At 47.5% G+C, this 23,731-nt stretch overlaps 1 protein-coding gene across 3 annotated transcripts in view; it reads right to left on the bottom strand.

Moving 5' to 3' along the window:
• Window positions 1-7,734: 7,734 nt before the first annotated feature.
• LOC136678291 (ectopic P granules protein 5 homolog) overlaps window positions 7,735-23,731 on the bottom strand; it is a 58,175-nt gene continuing 42,178 nt past the window's right edge. For 2 of the 3 annotated variants that reach the window (XM_066656290.1, XM_066656291.1), the window contains exons 32-45: window positions 23,109-23,322; window positions 22,775-22,905; window positions 21,531-21,738; window positions 20,644-20,719; window positions 20,433-20,536; window positions 18,795-18,970; window positions 17,277-17,462; window positions 16,111-16,320; window positions 15,851-15,995; window positions 13,621-13,863; window positions 13,310-13,529; window positions 12,207-12,422; window positions 10,948-11,062; window positions 7,735-9,726 (exon numbers count right to left, since the gene is read on the bottom strand). In XM_066656290.1, the coding sequence (XP_066512387.1) occupies window positions 9,544-9,726; window positions 10,948-11,062; window positions 12,207-12,422; window positions 13,310-13,529; window positions 13,621-13,863; window positions 15,851-15,995; window positions 16,111-16,320; window positions 17,277-17,462; window positions 18,795-18,970; window positions 20,433-20,536; window positions 20,644-20,719; window positions 21,531-21,738; window positions 22,775-22,905; window positions 23,109-23,322 (2,427 nt within the window). In that variant the 3' untranslated portion in view covers window positions 7,735-9,543. The remainder of the gene's footprint in view (window positions 9,727-10,947; window positions 11,063-12,206; window positions 12,423-13,309; window positions 13,530-13,620; window positions 13,864-15,850; window positions 15,996-16,110; window positions 16,321-17,276; window positions 17,463-18,794; window positions 18,971-20,432; window positions 20,537-20,643; window positions 20,720-21,530; window positions 21,739-22,774; window positions 22,906-23,108; window positions 23,323-23,731) is intronic. The other variant, XM_066656292.1, reaches the window with a different exon arrangement.

The raw sequence follows: 23,731 nt of genomic DNA, 5'->3' as shown, positions 1-23,731 counted from the left end.
AGAAGAGTAGGAGCTCTTACTGCAGCAGAGGGGAAACCAGTTGATCTTTAAAAATCCCCACAATGCCCTGCACTGGTCGTCCCCTCAGACCACGCTGCCAGGCTACGCTCTAGAGTTAAAGACAAAAGAAGGGAGGGATAGAAGTGGTGCACTTCTGTAGATGAGTGTGGTCATCCTCCCATCGCATGAGGGTGGAGAAGAGGTGGGAAAAAAGGAGTGATTAACTGAGAGGAGAACATGCGTTTAGCTTTTAGAGCACTAGGCCAAACATCCTTCTGTCCCCCGAGACGCCGGACGTCCTTCTGTGCACCGAGACGCCGGACGTCCTTCTGCGCACCGACACGCCGGACGTCCTTCTGCGCACCGACACGCCGGACGTCCTTCTGCCCACCGAGACGCCGGACGTCCTTCTGCCCACCGAGACGCCGGACGTCCTTCTGCCCACCGAGACGCCGGACGTCCTTCTGCCCACCGAGACGCCGGACGTCCTTCTGCCCACCGAGACGCCGGACGTCCTTCTGCGCACCGAGACGCCGGACGTCCTTCTGCCCACCGAGACGCCGGACGTCCTTCTGCCCACCGAGACGCCGGACGTCCTTCTGCGCACCGAGACGCCGGACGTCCTTCTGCGCACCGAGACGCAGGACGTCCTTCTGCCCACCGAGACGCAGGACGTCCTTCTGCCCACCGAGACGCCGGACGTCCTTCTGCCCACCGAGACGCCGGACGTCCTTCTGCGCACCGAGACGCCGGAGGTCCTTCTGCGCACCGACACGCCGGACGTCCTTCTGCGCACCGACACGCCGGACGTCCTTCTGCGCACCGACACGCCGGACGTCCTTCTGCGCACCGACACGCCGGACGTCCTTCTGCTCACTGAGATGCCGGACGTCCTTCTGCGCACCGACACGCCGGACGTCCTTCTGCGCACCGACACGCCGGACGTCCTTCTGCCCACCGACACGCCGGACGTCCTTCTGCGCACTGACACGCTGGACGTCCTTCTGCTCACTGAGACGCCGGACGTCCTTCTGCGCACCGACACGCCGGACGTCCTTCTGCGCACCGACACGCCGGACGTCCTTCTGCGCACCGAGACGCCGGACGTCCTTCTGCGCAACGACACGCCGGATGTCCTTCTGCCCACCGAGACGCCGGACGTCCTTCTGCACACCGAGACGCCGGACGTACTTCTGTGCACTGACAAACTGGACGTCCTTCTGCTCACCGAGACGCCGGACGTCCTTCTGTGCACCGACACACCGGACGTCCTTCTGCACACCGAGACGCCAGACGTCCTTCTGCGCACCGAGATGGTGGACGACCTTCCTTCTGTCCACTGAGACGCCAGATATCCTCCTACCCACCGTGATGCCGGACGTCCTTCTGCGCACTGAGACACAGGTGCACCACTCCAGCTCATCCGTATAGAACAGAAGCAACTCCACACCTTCCTTTGCTGGTGCTCAGTTCCCTGCGTGGGTAAGCACACTACACTACAAAGGTAAGTGTCCTTGGGCAAGACTCCTGTCACTACATTTGAGTTGTGCTGGCAGGGGTCCGAAAGCAGCGTTAGTTGTGTAAATAATTCTCCGTCATTAATTCACAAGTTACGATGAGTTTAAAAACCTCATGGACCCCCACCTCCTCCGCTGTCACCGCATTTGTTTTTGTCCAAAACGTTTGACTCTGAGCTGCACCCTCTAGTGGACGTGTGGCTTAACATCCGCGCCTTCGTGAAGGTAGCATCGTTTAAAAAGGGCAAGAAATGAGCTTTAAGACACATATTCAGTAGAACGTAAATAAGCTAAAACACAACGAGGAAACGAGGGGGGTTTGTCCCTGGACGGCTCCACACTGACGCCCCCTCTCCGCCTTTGTTTGTGAGAAGGGACGGAAGGTTCTCTCACACTGGAGACGTATGAGACATCTCTACTCAATGTTCCTCCACGTTCTCCTTTTCTACCTCTCTGAATTTCCCTGCAGGCGCACAGAGCTCATTCCAGAAATACCCAGCCTACGACAGGATGGTCTTGCTGTGGAAACAAGCCTCATCCTCTCTTCACTCCCCACAGCATCCCACTCACTCGTCTGAGACAGTGACCTGAGTGGCATTGTGGGGGAGAGAGAGAGAGAGGGGAGACAGACAACGAGAGAGAGAAAGAGACAGAGAGAGAGAAAGAGAGAGAGAGGAGACAGACAACGAGAGAGAGAGAGAGGGGAGACAGACTACGAGAGAGAGAGAGAGAGGGGGGGGGCAGACAACGAGAGAGAGAGAGAGATAGGGGGGGGCAGACAACGAGAGAGAGAGAGAGAGAGAGAGAGAGAGAGAGAGAGAGAGAGAGAGAGAGAGAGAGAGACCATCCACAGTTATCTACTCTTAACATCAATAACAAGCCTCCCCACAGTACATCACTCAGCAGGATGAAACACTTGACTTTATTATAAACGATCCCCTGGTGAAATCCCACAGGTATCACACTGTATCATTATTATGTTTATAGCCAGCATCATCAAACAGTGTTTTCCTAACGGTGTGGCTGTGGACTGATGAAAAACTATTATTTATCACATAATTTGCTGCAATTATACATTCATTCATTCATTGTCTGTGACCCTTATCCAGTTCAGGGCGGCGGTGGGTCCGGAGTCTACCCAGAATCACTGGGCACCAGGGGAGAACACACCCTGAGGGTGGTGTTCAGGGTCGAGAACAAGCTGTTGATGCTCTTGTTCTCGTGAGCAAATCCTCAACAGGAACATCCTCAGTGGTAGTTTCATGACTGCACCAAGGCTGTTGTTGGAATCACTGTTGGAGATACGAGTTAGACCTGAGTTTATCAGACGTAATGGCTCTGTTGTGTTTACAGAAGACAGTGTGGAGCTGTGAGGTTCAGCTCAGGCCAAGTTACCCAGCTCTCTCTCTCTCTCTCTCTCTCTCTCTCTCTCTCTCTCTCTCTCTCTCTCTCAGCAGTGAGAATCTCTCTCTCTTTCTCACTCTCTCTCTCTGTCTCTTGCTCCCACTTTCTCTGTCTCTCTCTCTCTCTCTGTCTCTCTCTCTCTCTGTCCCTCAGCAGTGAGAATCTCTCTCTCTCTCTCTCTCTCTGTCTCTCTCTCTCTCAGCAGTGAGAATCTCTCTCTCTCTCTCTCTCTCTCCCTCTGTCTCTTGCTCCCTCTATCTCTCAGTCTCCCTCTCTGTCTGTCTCTCGCTCTCTCTCTCTCTCACTGTCTCCCTCTCTCTCTCTTTCTCACTCTCTCTCTCTCTCTCTCTCTCTGTCTCCCTCTGTCTCTCTCTCTCTCTCTCTTTCTCTCTGTCTCTCAGCAGTGAGAATCTCTCTCTCTCTCTCTCCCTCTGTCTCTTGCTCCCTCTATCTCTCGCTCTCTCTCTCTCTCTCACTGTCTCTGTCTCCCTCTGTCTCTCTCTCTTTCTCACTCTCTCTCTCTGTCTCTGTCTCTCTCTCTCTCTTTCTCACTGTCTCTGTCTCCCTCTGTCTCTCTCTCTCGTTCTCCCACTTTCTCTCTGTCTCTCTCTCTCTCACTCTCTCTTTCTCTCTCTCTCTCTCTCTCTCTCTCTCTCTCAGCAGTGAGAAACAGGGCATCTCCTGCACTCAGACGCACTCTGAAAACACTGCCCTTGCGCATAATAATGAGCCTGAGAAACGTGCTCGAAAAGAAAAAAATAAAAAGTGCACGAAGGGAAAGCAGACTGAAACCCCATTTGTTTCATTTGGATTTGTTCTGAATCGTTCAGTCTGCGATGCACAGAGACCCTTCATCATGAAAGAAAAGGACAGTGTGGAGGAGTACACTGTGTTTTCACCGTGAACAAACAGCAAGCAAGAGCTGCAGGAGGCCAGGGGCCGTCACGTACAAATTAATCTGAAACATCCAGCGTTTCTTCTGAATCGAAGGGTAAAAAAAGCCTCCGCACCCCATTTGCTGCAGTAACGGCTTCTACTCTTCTGGGAATGTGTTAGAGCTTTTTTATTCAGCACATTTGCTGTGAGAATTTGATGACCTTCAGGCATGAGAATGTTAGTGAGGTCAGTAACTGATGTAGGATGATTAGTTCTGCCACTCCACATGCCCAATGCATTTCTGCTCCACAGCCCAATGCTGGGGGCATCACAGTGGCACAGCAGGTGGTGTCTCTGTCACAGCTCCAGGGTCCTGGAGGTTGTGGGTTCGAGTCCCGCTCCGGGTGACTGTCTGTGAGGAGTGTGGTGTGTTCTCTCTGTGTCTGCGTGGGTTTCCTCCGGGTGACTGTCTGTGAGGAGTGTGGCGTGTTCTCCCTGTGTCTGCGTGGGTTTCCTCCGGGTGACTGTCTGTGAGGAGTGTGGCGTGTTCTCCCTGTGTCTGCGTGGGTTTCCTCCGGGTGACTGTCTGTGAGGAGTGTGGTGTGTTCTCCCTGTGTCTGCGTGGGTTTCCTCCGGGTGACTGTCTGTGAGGAGTGTGGTGTGTTCTCCCTGTGTCTGCGTGGGTTTCCTCCGGGTGACTGTCTGTGAGGAGTGTGGTGTGTTCTCCCTGTGTCTGCGTGGGTTTCCTCCGGGTGACTGTCTGTGAGGAGTGTGGTGTGTTCTCCCTGTGTCTGCGTGGGTTTCCTCCGGGTGACTGTCTGTGAGGAGTGTGGTGTGTTTTCCCTGTGTCTGTGTGGGTTTCCTCCGGGTGACTGTCTGTGTGTCCACAGGTGGGAGTGGGTCGCCTTGTGAAGGACTGTGTGTTCCCGCCCAGTGATTCTGAGTAGGCTCCGGACCCACCGCGACCCTGAACTGAATAAGACAATGAATGAATGTTATGAATTAATTATAAAACATGACTCTTTGACATTAATCTTTAGACAGAATAAAGAAGCAGGCACAAGCTGAGCTCCCCTCTGTTACCCTTTGTCCCCTACACCATATGGAGAAGTCGCACGGGGAAGTTTACACTTAACAAGGAAAGATGCAGTGACTGTGCTCCCAGGGGGAAGGAGGAAATGGTACTTTGTCTGAAGACAAGGGGAACTTTGAATAACTCAAAGGTGGGTAAGAAATTTGGACGCTGACAACTGCCACATCACTGTGAATATTACACTAAAGCAGAGAGTACAGTGAATGCTTTGACCCAGAGTATTCATTCCTCTAGCGCCCCCTTGGGCTGAAGTGTCTTACACTGAGTCAGTTTTCTGGTAACATTTAATTAACATTCTTTAATAGCCATAAAAACTTCAGTGAATATAAGGGGTGTCTACAGGTGACTGGACGTTAGTCAAATGCTCTGAGAAGTGTCTCTCTCCAGATCTGTGACTAGGTTCTAATCGAAGGCCCTCGCTGTAGTCGCCTCCTGAATGGAAATGTTAGGACTTCAAGGACTCACACCTTTTAATTTTATTTCTCCTTCAATAAACAGAAAACACTGACGTAGACGGAGCTTGTCAGTGACTGCAGCCATTTGGCTCTCACTGTAGGGAACAGATGAAGGCTTGAAATCAAAGTCTGCAAATGGACTGTTAATGCAACTGCCACAAGCTAAAGCCCAGCAGGTGAAGCCTGTCTTAAAGCCCCAGCACCGCAACGAACAATCCTTAGACACACGCCTTCACCACACACACACACACACAGACACAGACACACACACACACAATTAAAAGCTATGTTCACTTTCTATAAGATTCAAAGAACGTTTCTTCACCATGTACTGCTCTCTGCTCTGGAAGTGCACTGGAAAAATGTCCAGTGTTTGTACATAGCCCTGGCTCTGTAAATGGGAAAAAAGTTAAATGTCTCGGCCTGAAATGACTGAGAAACGGCTTCTGGAGGCACAAACCTGCACGCACTGGGGGAAGGTACTGGAGAGGTTGCACATCGCACAAGAACACCAGACCATGCAGATCCACTGCTGCTGAGCCTATCTGGGGTGCTGGAGGTAGTGTTGTTGGGGCCAACAGTGGGCGCTGTGCCTGTGGTCTGTGTGGATCCCAATGCCTGGGTGCATCGACAGGGACACTGCACAGAACAAACAGCACCATGCTATGGATGTAACTCTCTGACCTTCTGAGTTTGTAAAAGGTCAGGGGGCAGTTTCTGGAAAACAGTGTTTAACCAGACGTCCGACAAACTGCCACCTCTGTCCTCCTGATCGTCCCCATCCTTAAACAACTCGGCTCTGTCCTTCCCTCCCCTCCTCTCACTACCTAATAGCTGATGTGTGGCGAGGACCGGCTGCGGTGGCATCGTCCAGGTGGAGGCTACGAGCTGGTGGTTGATTGTAAAGCGCTTTGAGGGTCTAGAAAAGCACTGCAGAAGTGTAGCCATCATCACCGATCCTCTCTGGAGCTTACAGCGGACTGGCAACTGTTGTCAGTGTTGTATCTGAAGCAGAAAGCTTGCTTCTCCTCTGACAGAGCCTTGCAAATTGGACCCAAGCATATGTTTAGGGCCATACTGCTGCCATCCGATGGATGTTCACTGAATCTCACGTTCCAAGGCCACGTCTCACTCGAGTGCGCCGAATGTACAGAGGACAGCTCTGGGCCCGGTTCTCCTCAGGAGCAGACAAAACGCCATGTGTTTGAGTGTTTGGGTCTCGCACATCACAGGTTCTCAGGCTCTCGCCAAGCTGTCCGCTTCACACACGGCCGAGTGCCGCAGAGTGCAGTCAGGAGCGAGGGGAGGGTGGGATTCAGCAGGCTCTAAACAGTGAGAAAACAGCAGTGAGGACATACCTCCTACTTATCAGTACATGCATCCCACCCTCCCATCTGCTGTCTGCTTTCCCTGAGCCCGTCCTCCCGGTGCTGCCTGTCAAACTGCTGATAACCATAGCAACAGCTGAGGAGGTGTGATCAGTCACACAATGTCCCCAGTGCAAGACTAGCTTCTGACATTTACAGACGAGGATGTGGAAGTGAGACGTTCTGTGAGAAGAAGGCTGTACTCTTTACCATCTCCATCACTCTCCAACACTCTCCAATACTCAGCACGCGGCTGTGGGGCAGGGGACCTGTGTTCTCAGGAGAGTTTTAGCTCTTTCCAATAGCACTGGGATGAGTCGGAGCTGTGATCCAGCACAACTCCTGTCCTTCGATCTTCACACCGTCACTGAGCTGTTGAGGAACTGTTGTTTTAAAACAACAATCGCAGCTTTAAAGATTTAAAACAAAGACACATCAGGCTCCGACACGCGACTCCGAATGATCATAGAGCAGTCTGTGGTCACTGAGAGAGCAAAACAACGCAAATAACACTGTCCACAGGGGTGTGTGTGTGTGTGTGTGTGTGTGTGTGTGTGTGAGAGAGAGACATTGTCCATAAGTGTGTGTGTGACTGGGTGTGTGACATTGTCCATAAGTGTGTGTGCACGTGGGTGTGTTAAAATGTCCACACTTGTGACTGGATGAGTATGTGAAACTGTCTACCTGTGTGTATGTGTGTGTGTGTACGAGTGACCGAGGGCGAATGTGTGAAATTGTCCACAGGTGTGTGTGTGTGTGTGTGTGTGTGTGTGTGTGTGTGTGTGTGGTGTTCTGTCCTGGGTGTGTTCCTCCTTGTGTCCAGTGGTTCTGGGTAAGCTCCGGTCCCACTGTGACACTGAACAGGACGGAGTGGTTCCAGCAGAAAAACTGATGAATGAATGAATGAATGAATGAATAAATTAATAAATTAATGAATGAACATAAACACACTGTTGATCGAAAGCAAAGCTGAGCCCATCCTCAGAAAAGAACAGACACCAGCACTTTGTTCTTTGTGAGTATTGTATTGTAGTCAGTGGCTGTTCACATCAGTAACGCACAACAACAGCGAGGTCTGGAGCCGGACCACGGCACGATACAAAACAGCCACACACTGCAACATATGTTCACGCTTGTTTTAAGGCAAGAAGAATACGACACGGCTCCCTCTCATCGTCAGTCCCTTTCAGTGTCCTAGGCTCCTGTGAGAGGAGAAAGTGAGTTTGTGCTTTAAACAACAGTTTCCTGGATTCTGACACAAAGCCCCAGTGGATTAACCAATGGATTAACAACAAAGAGCATCAGTGTAAATACACACTCAGGTAATAAAGCATGTTTAATTAAACCCACATACCAAGCTAACAGCAGGCTCTCGCGCGTGTGTGTGTGTGAACACAATTCATGAAATCTTTAAAAGCATCCATCCATAAAAGATCTGCTGAATGAACCTTTGACTCCTGCCTGCATTAAATGAGCGTGTGATTTGAAGTCAGAGCGCCTTTGAAAGTCACTGCTTCAATAACAGCATGGAAACGAAGGGAAAGAGAAGTGTCTGGGAGAGAGAGAGCAGTATGGAGGCCGGTTGAGTTCTGGATGTGACTCTGCAGCCCGTTCGGTCTCTGTATGTGGAGCCAGTTCACGATGATCCTAGAAGAGTCAGTGGTCACTGACAGAGTTAAACAGAGCGAATGAAGCTTACAACATGAACCTGTGGCAACTTTGGGAAATGCAGCCTATGAAAGTCCCTCTGGATTATAACAGAGACTCTCCCAAACCTCAACCCACCGACCTCTAAAATACTACATTCATAAAACACAGACATATCAAGAATATTTAGATGTTTTTGTCACCGCTGATGTCTCTCCTCCAAACACACATTGCTACCAGGCTGATGCACACGTTTCCTCAGAGACACGAGAAGCTCCACTGCTTTTTTCAGACTGCCACCTACTGGAGCTCCTCGCTGAGAGGAGAACACTAACGGCCCGACTCGGCTTTATTCGGGAGCAGACGGAACACAGGCCAAGGTTTAGGAAATTGGCCTCTTCTCAGTGAAACATTTTGACAAATTTAGCCTTTGGCTCAGGTCACACTTGGCATTAGAATCAAAAATGACTGTCGAAACGCACTAATGTTCACAACTGGCACTTTAAACACACTAATGTTCACAACTGGCACTTTAAACACGTGCTGTGAGCGCTTGTGATTGGACTGGGGGAGGGGTAGTGCACACAACACTCACAGTTTTTGTTCTAGAAATATAATAAACATAACCAAGCCGTGTTGGCTCACCAATTTACACACACAAACACACACACACACACACACACACTCCGAATGTGGTTTGGGTGATGCCTTGTACCCCGTACACATCCAGGATTTGTTCCAGTCACTGGAGATCAGATTGGATGCCTGTCAATGCCAGGTGTGAACGGGGTCTCGATGCGTCTAGAGCTCAGTGACTACATTTCCACTGTTTACCTGTCATTCATTTGCCTCAAAAAAACTCCCCAAAACTTAAGAACCAGTGAGGTTTTTACCCATGTACAAAAGAAATGACACACCCCACATGCTTTTCGTGTTTGAACCTTGGCTTGAACATGTGCTGTATTTTTAAAGAGTTGAAGATGTACTGTTTGCCACTGCTTTTTTAAATATTCAAGCTTCTTGACAGAGGTGAAAGTCTAGAGCCGAGTCATTGATTTGCTTCTCCCGATCCAGAGGCTCCCCTCCTGCAGCCAGCCATGCTTCCTTCTCCGGGTCCTCGGTGCCGTGCCTGAGGCCAGATAACAGACACATGGCTTTGGCGACCAGTCGTGATCCAGGGCTCTCTAGCGAATGATGTCCAGGTAGTGGAGCTCAGTGTAGAGGGAGTTGATGAGTAGGGATAAAAGGCGGTTGCTGTCGCGTAGGCAGTGTCCGGGGTACTTGATGAACTGAGAGGCTTGGCTCAAAATCTGCTGCAGCTCTGAGTACTGCTTATTGCCCGGCATGGCCTCCAGCACCGCCAAAGCCTGAGGAAAGAAACACAGAGACAGCAGACTTAAAAATAGAGGTCATACTTAGCCCTTTTCGACCAAATGAGCTCTGGTTCTTGACCTGGTTTCTTCGACCCAGTGAATCAGCCCAGTTTTAAACAGTAACTGTTGTAACCAGGAGAGCACCACAGCCAGAGGATAAAAGAACAGAGTGAGGACAGAGTCATGGTTCAGCCACTGTTTACAGCGCAGTCAGATCAGAGTGTGGCTCCTGTGGAGCTTGTGAACAGTGAGCAACAGCAGAGTAATGTAATGGTGAGTCAGTGTGACCACAGCCCCAGGAATCACACACACACTGTATTTTCCTGCTTTTCTGTTTTCAGATCAGTGCTCCTTACTGAGCTCCTTTATCCTGACACATCCACGGACGTCATCACGGTTTGTGCTGGAGAACCTGGGTCTGGAGTCCAGGTCTGGAACCTGTTTATGTTGATGGAAATAGAGTTGGGCGGTAGAAATATAACACTGTATACCACAGTATTTAAAATGTGGACGGTATCTGAAAACGAGGGAATTTTTTATGATGTGTGTGTGTTGTGTAATTCGTTAGGTACAAGGCCAGTGTTCATTCATGTGCATTTAAGAGAGCCACAGAGAGGGGGCACTGTGGGACGGCACTGACTGGTGATGTCACACTCTGAAAACGTGTGTGTTTGTGTGTGTGTGTGTGTGCGGGGGGGTGAGTTTGGGGCTGAGTTTGGGTTAAAAGAGAGAGGATTGAAGCTAAAACAGACAAAACACTCAGAAGAGCCTTCACTCAACAGCTGTGAGGCTTTATCTCTAAATGTGTGTTATTTGAGCCTCAGTTTCACTGGAGAATCATCTGCTGTGGTGTGTGTTAAACCACAAGTGTCTGTTAGCTCCAACTGTGCTTCTCTGTTCCTCCAGCAGCAGGCGCTGAAACTTTCAGAAACTGTTTTTTATCGTCAATGTGTGTGTGTGTGTGTGTGTGTGTAGTGTCGAGCTGTGCTGAGCTACAACACACAGCACCTTGACTTTGTGCTCACAGATATAAGCACAGCCCGACACCAATGAAAAATGTGGGTAACGCCCACCCCCAGGTGACAATGTGCTAAACCTTTCAAAATTAGGCGCACGAACGGGAACTGAACCAGTCCCTCACTGGTGGAAAAGGGCTACATGACATGCGTCAGATGTGAAGATTCAAGGGTGGAGCTGGAGCAGTGAGGCTCTGACCTGTTGGGCTTTAGCAGACAGCTGCAGCTCTGTCCCTGGATGAATGCGTAGCTGATTTTCAGAAGGCACCTGCACCAGGAGGAATGCTGACATGCAGCGAGCAACAACTCGAAACCTGCAATGAACATGAGACAAATTCCCTATGTATTAGTAGCCAGTTAAATATCTGTTGTTAGCCGCATGTCCCCTTAAAAAAGACTATATTTATAAAGACATATACATGGTTTGAATGCCTGTTTATTGCATGGTTACTAATTAGGTTGTAAACACTATGAATGTCATTAATAATTCTTTGTAACACAGAGAAAGGAAGTGCGGCAGTGACCTCTTTGTTTGTCTAATACTGAAAGTGTGAGAATGTACAGAAAATATCAAGCGAAAGAATGAGCTCAGACCTGAGAAGGTGAATTTAGTCATTTCACGTGTTAAAGTCCACACCACATTTTCACTGATGTTTAAAAAGACACTCTGCTGGTGGTTAATTCATTAAAGGGTTAAACTCATTAACAAATCTGTGCTGGAGCTGACGGGGTTAATGTCGACTGATGGAGGAGGCACAGTGAGGTCAGTATTCGGCAAGATCTGAGGGTTAACAGTGCAGATGGATGTGGGTTCATTATTTGGCAAACAACAGGTCATTGTTGATTATTAATGACTATTAATGTATTAACACCATAATTAATAACTATAAATGAACAGATTTTATTACATTTATAAACCTTTATAAGTGCAGTCTTATTCTAAAGTCATACAGCAATATTTAAAAAACGTCTGCCAAGTTTAAAAAAGCATCACACTGAGTGAGTAAAAAACAGAGGAAACTGCAGTCTTTCCGCACGTGTACAATATTACTTTTGTGGTTCTGCACATTCAGTTAATCACAGGAGCAGATTCTGTAGATGGTTCTTGGGAAAAGTAAGAAGGGCACTGATAACATTATGTTATTAACAGAAAAGACTACATTAAACTGAAGAAACAGCCATGGGCCTTAAAGGGTTAAAGTCAATATCAATGAATGTTAAAGGCTGTGTTCTGAAACACGAGTCCAACTCATAACTTCTTTTCAAACCGACTCGAACCGACACATTACTGAATAATTTAGCGCATCAGAGGAGAATGCAAACAGCCCAGATCTGTCACATCAGTCACCCACTCTAGCTAGCACTGTTGGCAGTGAATGGGGACAGAGGGCCGTCCTACCCCCAGAGGAAACGAGGCCAAAAGGAAATATAATATTAGAAGAAATGAGTGTCTCTCACCTGTTAGAGAGCGGAGACTTCTTCCCCAGGCCAATGGCTCCCAGGATCCCAGAGTTCAGCCTCTCTTCACCCAGCTGAACAAGGCTTGTCTGGAAGGCCATCAAAGCCCGAATCACAGTGTCCAGTCCACATGGGTCACCCAGATCCACCTGAACCTGGAGCAGGTGCAAGGCTTTGTGCCACCACAGGAACAGCTTGGCCTCGTCTGCTGGACCACTGCAGTTAAAGACACAATCACAATGAGCAGTTCATCTCAGATCAATGTCGTCTACTGGGTGGATTCTGCAGAGCACTAAAGCGGCCAGAAAATCCCAAGCATAACATTTAGAGAACTAACTGTTGGAAGAAGGCAGATGATCTGAGTCTCATTCACGTTTGCCAAGGCACAATTGTAACAGAGTAACACCTCCTCAGGGTGTTCTAGAAAAACTGGATCGGTGGGCGTTTGAAATTAAAGGAGACATTCACGATTTTAATCAAAAACACTTTTTATACATTTCTGTGAATGTCTCCTCTCCATGTGCTGCTCTGCAGTCGGTTTGCACTGGAAACAGCACTAATGTGTTTACGAAGTTTACGGCAGAGAAACACCGTCTGGGGGTTTTTAGACAACGGAGAGACTCCAGAAGTTAAAGAGCATGAACCGTGATGTGGATGCTGCTCTATTCCTGCTCCGTAGGGGGGTAATATTGAATTATTTTTTGCAGTTTTAGATTACTTAAGGTGGAACTGACTCTAAAACAGGTAGAGCGCTAACGGTGATAAAGTAAACACAGAGTGAAAGTGCTACAAAACAGAACTCGAGTTACACATGAGCAGATAAACACCCCATAAGAGGAGCACTGACGCCCTGTGAATTATCAGCGAGACACAAAGAAACCCACAAATGTCAGTATTTTCTATAATCTCTATAACCACTGGTGTATTGTCTTAGTTTAATGCAGTGGAGATAACAGATGATTGTGGAAATATTCTGAGGCCCTAAATTTAACCTAAGTCTAGCGGCTCCTCTGACATCACTGCAGACTGGCAGAGCTGCTTCAGAGCACCGCTAGTTTCCTGGGAATAAAGCGCTGCTCTGTATAAAAAGCTACAACACAAACCTGGGAAAGACTTGGTTGATCCAGGAGCTGAGCAGCACCAGAATCCTGTTCTCATTCAGCAGGGTCTGCTCCATGTTGAGCTTCTGGAGGATATACACATAGAGCGTGAGGTAGCTGCCCAAGGCCAGGCTCTCCTGAATGAAGTCCTCCACAGTCAGTTCAGGAACCTGCAGAGAGACGAGGATGGGCCCCCAGCCCGAGTACTGATCCACAGAGCCACCTGAGAGAGAGACATTCACAAACAAGCGCTTTCAGAGAGCTGGACACGTCGAAACGGCTCGGAGACTAGCACCAAGGTCCTAGAATATTACCGTCAGTGAAGTAGGACAGCATGCAGGCCTCGGTCGTGCGCGTCATGTGGCGGACAGAGGCCAAACAAGTGCAGGCAGCGGTGAGCAGTGGTAACACCAGTGGGCTCCGGGCCCTTTTTTCCACCCAGGAGTGGAGCTTAGCTCCGAGTCCCTCTGCCGTGGACACACTCGCTCCATTGAGCAAAGTCAGCATCTCTGCGAATAGACTGCACGTGGCCATGTGCCTCTGCTGCAGGTCTGTTTCTGGAAGTGGGCAGAGAGTATTAAATGATCATGACATCATGCTTCTAAGCATTACCGGTAAGTATTCTCACATGTATACATTTATTAACTCTTTCTTTTCCTACAGGGTTTACCCACAGAGGACCCGCTCCCTCCCTGAAAGAAGCTGCCCCAGTTCCCTTTACCTCCTTTTTGCCCCATACCCATTTCTACAGAGGGATTCCAGGTCAGTATATCAAAGCTGCCTCATACTACCCTTTGTGAGCGTTGCATTAGATAATTCTGGTGCTAGCTGGGCTAGCTTGCACCATCACAGTGCTGTAATGTGTTATAACACCACCCACCCAGGCCTACTGTGCTCTCTTAGGACTACCGGCTTTGGATGGCTGAGGTATCACCAGGGATTGTCATCTCTCAACAATAGAGAATAGTTTTGTATTCTGATTTGTACTGTTTCTTGTTATTGCTCCCTAGGTCATGTGATACCCTTCTCTTGTGTTTCTAGTGTCACGTGTCTTAATTAGTGTCCAGGTGTTTCTTGTTCGAGTTGTCGTCTTGTAGTCAATGTCTCTGTTTCCTGGTTGTGGGTCGTTGTGGTTGTGTGTGTGGATTCTTGTATGTTTGTGGTCTGTGCTTCTTGTCCAGGTTTCTGATTCCTGCTGGGTTCTATGTTCAGTGTTTATCTTCTCTGTGTTAGTCTCTAGCTTCTGTTTAGTCTTTAGCCCCTTTTTCTGTCCAGTGTATTTAAGTTGTCGGTTTCTTGTTTAGCCGTCTGTGTTTTACCTTCTGTTTTATGTTCTCATCGCTGCTTTTTAAAATAAATCTTCTGCACCTACCTCTATCTACTCCTTGTACCGTGTCCTTAAACAGACATAGAGCAAACACTGAGGAGCATTGTGCTGTTTGGTGAAGCACTATTTAGTTCACCACGAAGATCTACAAACACAAGTGACTTTGGACACTCCCACTGTCTGTGGTATAGTCACAAAGAAACTCGCAATGCATCATGGTCCACATCCAGCTCATGTGGTGTGTTACGATGTTCACTATAAATTACCAGTGCATTGTGGGAGATTGTACTGCCCACAAAATCATGATCGCATTTCACTTTAGGCTTTGGACACTCAGAGAAAAATGGCAACTCACTCAACAGTGCCCTTAACGTAAATAGGGGGCCATTTTGAAAACAGTATTAAGGCCTTTTCACACCAAAAACGGTAGGGAAAAAAAAAAGGAAGTCAAGTTTTGAAAACAAACACATGTTTATTAACGCTGTCCTTCTCGCCGAGTCCGAAACTGACGGGCTGCGACACTGAATTAGAACCTGTACTATTTCCTGCGTTTAACGGATGCATTAAATCAGGCCGACCAATTAAAGCACCGTTGTCATGGTTACATACCAAACAAATGAGCAGGAAGATGATGGCTGAACAGCAGAACACAAAGCTGAAATGCAGAGGTTAAAGAAAAAACCCCTTTTAATGAAAGAAACCACAAGCAGAAACAGAGCCTTAAACTCCCCCGTGAGCTTCGGAAACACTGCTGAACTCTCGTGTTGCTCTGGAGACGGGGGGCGGGGGGGTGTATGGGGGGGTTCAGAGTGGCCTTTAGCTGCAGTGTTTACAGTAAAATGTCAAATTCATCATTGTTCCTACTCAATAAATCCATTTCTTCATTTCTTTCTCACAGTGTCTTCCTGTGGTTTCAGAGCTGAGATCGGAAATGCGTCGGACCCGGTGTGAAGGTTAAAAATCACATCCGTTTTTTAAGTGCGAAAAAAAAAATCATACTCTGTGTGAAAAGGCCCTCAGAGTGCTGCCAGCCTCCTACTTTTAGCCCCCATTCTTGAAAACATTACAGAAATCCTGTATATTTGGTAACTAAAGACTGGCATAAATGTATCTGACCGGAATGACTCAAGTGTCTCAATGATGTTCGTTTGCTGACAATCTGTGACATGACGCTTCTGCAGAAGCAAAATAGCCAAAAGAAATCAGTGCTCTCTCACCAGGAGGGTTGAAAACGACGATGCACTCCAAAAGTCTCTCCATCTCTGACTCCAGGGAGGCCAGACTGATGTTTCCGTTTTGATCCAGGGACGTCAGAAACTGTACCATCAGACGTAGAAAGGCCTGACATTTTAGAGTCATATCCTATGAAAAGAGCAGAAAGGTCAGGGCAGGTCCCAAAGGTCCATATTAAAGACTAAAATAAAAATAAATCTTTAGTTTCTGTGCGTTTCCACCCTCGGGGATGCGCCGCGCTAACCTTGTGGTGTAATCCGTCTAGGTTGGATCCAAAGCCAGCAGCCATTTTGAGGAGTTTAATAACAAGCTGTGAAGACACGTCTTGGTTGAGGACAAGGGAAGCTGGGTAGTGTGTGTTCACGTAGGCGGTAACGTTTTGGTAAGAAGAGAAGTCCACCAGGTGCCAGGGCAAAGAGGTTGACTGACCGAGCAGATTCAAAAGAGAGGATTCCTGGAGAGGAAGAATGACCTTGGTTATTTCACGTTAAGTGATCTGAACTTTCTAATCAACCGTGAGGACTGCTGCAGAGCATCCAGGAGATATGAGCACATTTGAAGTGTAACAACACAAAATATCATTGATGCAAAAACACAACAGCACCCCCTTGAGGAACAGTTCTTAAATGAGAAATAGAGCCTCTTTTGATGCAACTCCTAAGTGTATTTGTGTGAGTTAAATGTATGTGACAGTGATTACAATGTGAATATGAATACATTTAAAACTGTAATTTCAGTGAAAACCACTCCCTTTTCAACAGATGTTTTATCTCTGGTAGCGTGTAAAAGCCAATTGTTAAAAAAAAGATACGATACAAGATTCATTTCAAGAATAAAAGTCCTGTGGACTACTACATGTCAGTCCTGAGCATCGCGGTCACGCCTTCTGCCAAGGTTTCCATGTGTGTGTCTACACTGGGGTTTACGGTAGGTGTCTGAGCACGGAGGGAAATCTTCTCAACAAAAAAATAAATAAATAAATAAGTAAAAAAGAGGAGACTGAAAATTCAAAAATTAGATTCTGCAACAATATTACATTTACTCTACTGAGGTTTCATCACAAAAACACACACTCGAAAGCGTTATAGACCTACACTTGAAACAGGACCCAAAAAAAAGCCCAAAATATGAACTGAATTCAGTCCTGAAATTAAATTTAGAATTTTTGACTTGTTTCTTGACGTATTATGAATTAATTCTGTAAAACGTCTCTTTAGTTTTCTGTAACGCGTCCCTAAAACACTGCTGTACATAACACGAGTGAAGAAGAGCTTTAGCTGTGCTTTTATTTTAAAGACCGTGCATAAAATAAACAAACGGTCCCCATCCTAAAAAACTGACCTTCTTTATTGAAACTGATCAAATTCAGCGGAGAACACAAAAGCGATAAAGGCTCCTGACAGAACTCACAGGCTTGTTCAGAAGGTGGTCCTCTTTCGCCAGGAAGACCATCAGGTAGAGGAGGTAGACCACCATCGTGTGGGCGCTGGCGCTGGGCTGAGGGCTCAGAGCATCGCTTAATGAACTGACCCAGTTAACTTCACACAGCACCTCTCCCATGAACAGGAAGCAGCTCTTTGGACTCCCTCTTTCCACCTGGAGGACACAGACTGACGATTAGGACGGAAACCACAGAGGACAAGGATCCACGTTTTGTACTGAAGACTACACGACCCTACAGAGCTCTGACCTCACCATTCCTCATTAACTCACCTATACTCACATGGGTAAAATCAAATGACGAACCATCTGACCATTCTGTCTGAATCTGTGGCTAATTTGTAATAAATTAATGAGAATAAATAATGTTCCTGAAGCTTTTTTTCCCCAGGCAGTAAGTCGTGGAAGTAATGAAACTGACCGTTGACCCAAAGTGGCTGGTTCACTAGAGAGAGTGAGTAGGATGCTCTGTTGTTATTTTACGGTGACCGTGTGTCGTATTAAAAATGACAATTATCATTTTATTAAACAGAAAAGAACCTAAAAACAAAGCAGTGTGAAAAGTGAAGAGTTTATTGAGCGCTGTGTTGGTTCTGAGCTCCATCGGGAAAAAGCTGCAGAAGACTGTGATGGGTTTGTTCTGTTCTTGGGGACAATACTGTGTCCTAAAGTCTGTGTGAGTTTGGGTTTAGACCAGTTACAGATTTATTACAAACATTAAAGTGGACATTTTCTCCCTCTTCTTCACAGTGGAACTCTTAATGTTCTTAAAGTTTTTTAATGAAACGTCTGGAGCAGAAGCTATGGTTTTTAGCCGTTTTCACTCTGTTCTCTTTCTTCTCCGTTTTTACTCAGTGCTCTTATTTCTCCGCGCTCGTTGTGTCCGTTTTGCTGAGTTTAACCTCGTCTTTGCGCTCTCACAGAAATACGGGTCCAGCGCTGTGATTGGACAGACTCAGACGAGGGGGCGGGGCCATTCTAAAGTCTCTGCCCACTACATAAAATGCAGAACTAAATAAGAATGGCTCATTTTATGACATAGTTACTGATGTTAGCAACCCACAGAATACTGGGTGGTCTTGTTTCACAGTGTGTGGGTTGGTGGGCTCCAGATCCCAAGACTGACATGCACAGGCAGTGAACAAGGGATCTTTTTCATGATATATCCTGTTTAAATGTTGAAAGCTGCTGTATTAATAAACTTTCTATCCTACTGTTACATCCTCCTATAACTGTGTAATGAGAAAACAACATTTAATTCATTTGTGATCCTCTATTTACTAACTGCAGAATTAAACAGAAGATCTGGCACTGACTGTTTAATATAAACTGCTTTAACATCCCATATCTCAAAGAACGATTAAATCAGTAGGTGGCTGTGTATGTGAGACATTTCCAGACGGCACTCAGACCTGAGAGACATGTCAGGTGGTTCGAGAGGTTAATGCTAGGTCTAAAACACAGCATGAGTGTGTGTGGGTGTCTCACATTAAAGAACTGGCTCATGAGGGCCTCGTCTGGGTAGAGGTCCTTCCACGGCAGTCGGCTGTACTCTGTGTGATAGGTGTAGAGAAGGTACTCTGGCATCTTGGGTGAGGTACAGGTCTCACAGTAGTGCATCAGATGCAGCCACATAGCTCCTCTCTGTCCTGGCAACACGCGATCTGCTCGGATAAACCAGGGATGAGTAAAGATTATACACACATACAGGAAATGTGATGCTCATACAACAACTGCTCATTCAAAACCGCTTCTGGAATGACAGGGAACACGGCTGTTCCTTTGGGAAGTATTTAAACTAGACAGTGTAAGATTTCTGTGAGGATTTTGATGTAATCCAGCTAAAACAACATCAGCGAGGTCAGCTGCTGTCAGATGCACGATGGTGCAGCAGGTAGTGTCGCAGTCACAGCTCCGGGGAGCTGGAGGTTGTGGGTTCAAGTCCTGTGTTCTCCCTGTGTCTGCGTGGGTTTCCTCTGGGTGACTGTCTGTGAGGAGTGTGGTGTGTTCTCCCTGTGTCTGCGTGGGTTTCCTCCGGGTGACTGTCTGTGAGGAGTGTGGTGTGTTCTCTCTGTGTCTGCGTGGGTTTCCTCCGGGTGACTGTCTGTGAGGAGTGTGGTGTGTTCTCTCTGTGTCTGCGTAGGTTTCCTCCAGGTGACTGTCTGTGAGGAGTGTGGTGTGTTCTCCCTGTTTCTGCGTGGGTTTCCTCCGGGTGACTGTCTGTGAGGAGTGTGGTGTGTTCTCTCTATGTCTGCGTGGGTTTCCTCCGGGTGCTCTGGTTTCCTCCCACGCTCCAAAAACACACGTTGGTAGGTGGATTGGAGACTCAAAAGTGTCCGTAGGTGTGTGTGTGTGCCGCCCTGTGAAGGACTGGCGCCCCCTCCAGGGTGTTTCCCTGCCTTGCTCCCAGTGATTCTGTGTAGGCTCCAGACCCACCGCCGCCCTGAACTGGATAAAGTTTGCAGCACCGATCCATATTCCATTGAACCTGCTGCAATCTTAGTATGTAACTGAGGCCCTGACAGGAGAGAGAGAGAGAGAGAGAGAGAGAGAGAGATAATGGGCAATACTGCAGAGTGAGAAAAAAGTGGAGAAAGTAAAACAGAAAGAAAATAAACTGGAAAAATGTGGATCGGCCCGTCACTATCACAAACACCACTCCAACTCATTCCACTGGTAACCAATGGAGCTCCATCACTTCACAGAACACAGCTCTACTGCTCCACAGCACAAAGCAGGGGGGTTTAATACCTCTCTAGCCAACTGTTGGCATTGAGGATGGTGAGCTGAAGCTCAAGTTCAAATTGTGCCTGAGCTTCATTTTCATGCCTTTCTATGTAGATTATTCCATCTTAACATCTCACAGTCTAATGGATGCACCTTAAAGTAGCAGAATACATCAGATACAAGGGGTACAATTATCTATTAAAACATGTATCTCACAAAATACTGACTTTACAAATAATTCCAAGTAATTTTGTAGCGTTTCTATTGGTCGTTCGTCATGAAACTCTCACCCAGTGTGAAGGAGATGCAGTAACCAAACATCCACAAACATGGAGACACATGGTTTTAATTGGACAGTGACGATACTTGATTTATAAGGCACAAGAGTCTCTTTCCCACCTTTGAATTTGTCATGCAAGGTCTCCGCCAACTGTGTGTATAAGCCGACCAGACTGACGGCTACCGCGGTATCAGACTCAAGCCAGGGAGAACAGCGAGGGCTGCTATGATTAAAAAGAAAGCATTAAAAGCATATGCAAGAAAGTCATTATATTAGTCATCGCTTCATTTCTCATTTATGTAACTATGAGTAAGCACAAGTAAGGCTTACCTTGCGTCATCCGTGTCCAGAACCAGAATCCAGGGCCTGAAGAGCTGAGCCGTTTTTGAGTGGAGGTCCTGAAGAGCTGAATTAAATAAAAGACACACGGGACTCAGGACTGGGTAAATACATTAAGCTCATATACATCTGCCCTTGAACAGCCCATTTCAGGCTCAAAATTTTAAAACTGGAACAGGTGATTTGTCTTTAGAAAGGTTTGTGTTATAGTTCTTGCAGCACTTTTTAAATCCTGACAGCCGTCAGTGAAGGAAACACCCTGACGACATAAATACAGCCCTTTTTTATATCAGCCACAGGACTCTGAACACCCTGTTCAATCCTTTCATTCGGACTGATCAAAACAGACAAAATGTCTATCAACTATATCGTTCTGTCCTCACCATGCATCCACAGCACTGAGGGCACAGAGGGGTGCAGCACTGCTAACAAAGACAAGGAGGACAGGGGTAGAGAAGGCTTCCAATAAAAAGAGGCTGGACAAAGCCAGAGGGTGAACGTCAGAGTGTTTTCTACATGTGAGTGTGACATGGGGAAGGTGGATGGTGTCTGAAGGCGAGGCTTTGTGCTCCTCTGTCTCCCATGGCGTTCTTGTGTTTTAGGGGCGTGGCTTTGAAGCAAGGGCTGAATGTAAGGGGTGGTACTTTTATGGTTGGATTTTTTCAAAAAACGGGCTTCTACCAAATCACTTACTCCGGCTTTAACATAAGGAGCGTCTACAAACCTTTGGACATGAAGTGAACACAGTCATTCGAAGCAGCAGGAAAGTTTATTATTACTAATTTTACAGGTATTTTACGAATGTTAAACTTCACAATGTTAAGAAAAGTTTAAAAATCTTCAAGTCAAATATTAAATAAATATTTTTTTTGTTTCACCTTTGACCAGTCTCGCACTGCCCTGAGGCTCCTTGCTGCAGTGGTTCAGCTCCAGATCAATGAGGAACGTGATCAGAAACTCAAAGAGCTGCTTGACCTCCTCAATGTACGGCCTCCATTTGGAGAGGAGGCCAAAACTGCGGAAGTCCCCTTTGGAGAGGCGAAGCTTGAGGAAGTAGTTTGAGAGCCACTCTATAGTTTCTTCAACCTGGATGAAAAGGTGCCGGGCTTGGATTAAAGAGATGATGTGATGAATATTTACACTGTGCTTCTCAATGCTGTTTATTTAATGAAAAAAACAACAAAAACGGGGGGATAGTACACACCGTAACCACAGTGGAACACAGTTCTGTGTCTTAATGAAATGTCTGTGAACTGCTTTGGTCAAAATACCACAAGGACCTAAAGCAGCATTCACCCACTGTCTAAACAGCTCTGTTCAGAGCGGCCTGTTTCTTTAAATGATAATGAGCCACACACTGCTCACCCCCAAGCAGCAGCATCAGGCGAGGCACAGAGAATCTCTAGTTTTCAATATGTTATCTCATTCCCCGCAAATTAGCCGTCACGTGTCAAGCGCTGTGATTGGACACACTCAGACGAGTGCATGTGCACTGAATAACGAATTTTAATATTCCCCTTTAACTGTATTGTTTGGGCGGCACGGTGGCGCAGCAGGTAGTGTCGCAGTCACACAGCTCCAGGGACCTGGAGGTTGTGGGCTCGATTCCTGCTCCGGGTGACTGTCTGTGAGGAGTGTGGTGTGTTCTCCCTGTGTCTGCGTGGGTTTCCTCTGGGTGACTGTCTGTGAGGAGTGTGGTGTGTTCTCTCTGTGTCTGCTTGGGTTTCCTCCGGGTGACTGTCTGTGAGGAGTGTGGTGTGTTCTCCCTGTGTCTGCGTGGGTTTCCTCCGGGTGTATGCCTGTGAGGAGTGTGGTGTGTTCTCCCTGTGTCTGCATGGGTTTCCTCCGGGTGACTGTCTGTGAGGATTGTGGTGTGTTCTCTCTGTGTCTGTGTGGGTTTCCTCCGGGTGCTCCGATTTCCTCCCATGCTCCAAAAACACACGTTGGTAGGTGGATTGGAGACTCAAAAGTGTCCATAGGTGTGAGTGTGTGTTGCCCTGTGAAGGACTGGCGCCCCCTCCAGGGTGTATTCCCACCGTGCGCCCAATGATTCCAGGTAGGCTCTGGATATGGGTATTGTTTTATTTTATACAACAGTTAAAATATGAATAAAGACCCGTACCTGTTTAGGTGAGAGTAAGACTGAGTGTGTGGAGGAAGGTCTGGATGCATTCTTTTTCGAATGAGAGCAGCAGCCAAGCACTCGCAGAGAAGCCCTCCAGCAATCTGCACTGAGAAGCTGCTCCGAGGAACCTTACACGGAGATAAAAAACGGTCAGGTTTACACTTTGGCCCTGATTACACTTAACATTGTTAAAACACACACACCCCGAGTATGAATCTTGTCCCTGTGCATATTTCAAAACCAGAGTAACCATGCTTTTAAATGGGATGGTTTCAAGTCAAGCTCACTCTGAGGGATCCGAGTAGGCACTGTGATCGAGTGGAGCACTCACTCTGTGTGAGGAGTCGGAGAAAGTCACTGTAGTGGTCAGGAAACTGATAGACCAGCAGCTGTGTCCAGTGTTTGCAGAAGAGGTTGAAAGGCATGAGGACCTCCGGCTCAGGCTCCAGGCTGCAGGCTGTGAGCGCCAGGTGAATGAGCTCCATCAGTCGACTTCGTTTGGGAAACCGAGGCTGAGCCACAGACAGCCACTGGCCCAGGTCAAACTACCAGAGGAAAGAAAGGGTTAATACTGGATCAGACTTCAACTCTTTCTGCTCTACGTGTAAACATCTGACCATAGGAACAATCTAACTGTTGAAAGCAGGGTAGATACTGTGTGATTTCAGAAATCCTGTGCGTGGATGACAGCTCAGATGGCACATTAGAATCCTCCGTCGTGTACGGCCAGCGCTCCTGAATCATCTGCTCGAAATGCATGAAAAGTACTGGGTCTGAACGGCATGAGGCTGCGTGGGTGCTGAGCAACACAACCAGAGAAGCTCTACCTAAAAACTTCTGGCCAAGTCGTGTATACGGAGGTGTGCTATGTTTTGACCACACTTGGCATTGTCATAAACCACATTCATTCTGCAGTGTGTGTGTGTGTGTGTGTGTGTTATTGTGTGTTTTACG

The sequence above is a fragment of the Hoplias malabaricus genome, chromosome Y (assembly GCF_029633855.1).
Source record: "Hoplias malabaricus isolate fHopMal1 chromosome Y, fHopMal1.hap1, whole genome shotgun sequence".
Lineage (NCBI taxonomy): Eukaryota > Metazoa > Chordata > Actinopteri > Characiformes > Erythrinidae > Hoplias > Hoplias malabaricus.
The sequence above is the reverse complement of the archived record's forward strand: the minus strand, read 5'-3'. Positions and strand labels throughout refer to the sequence as shown.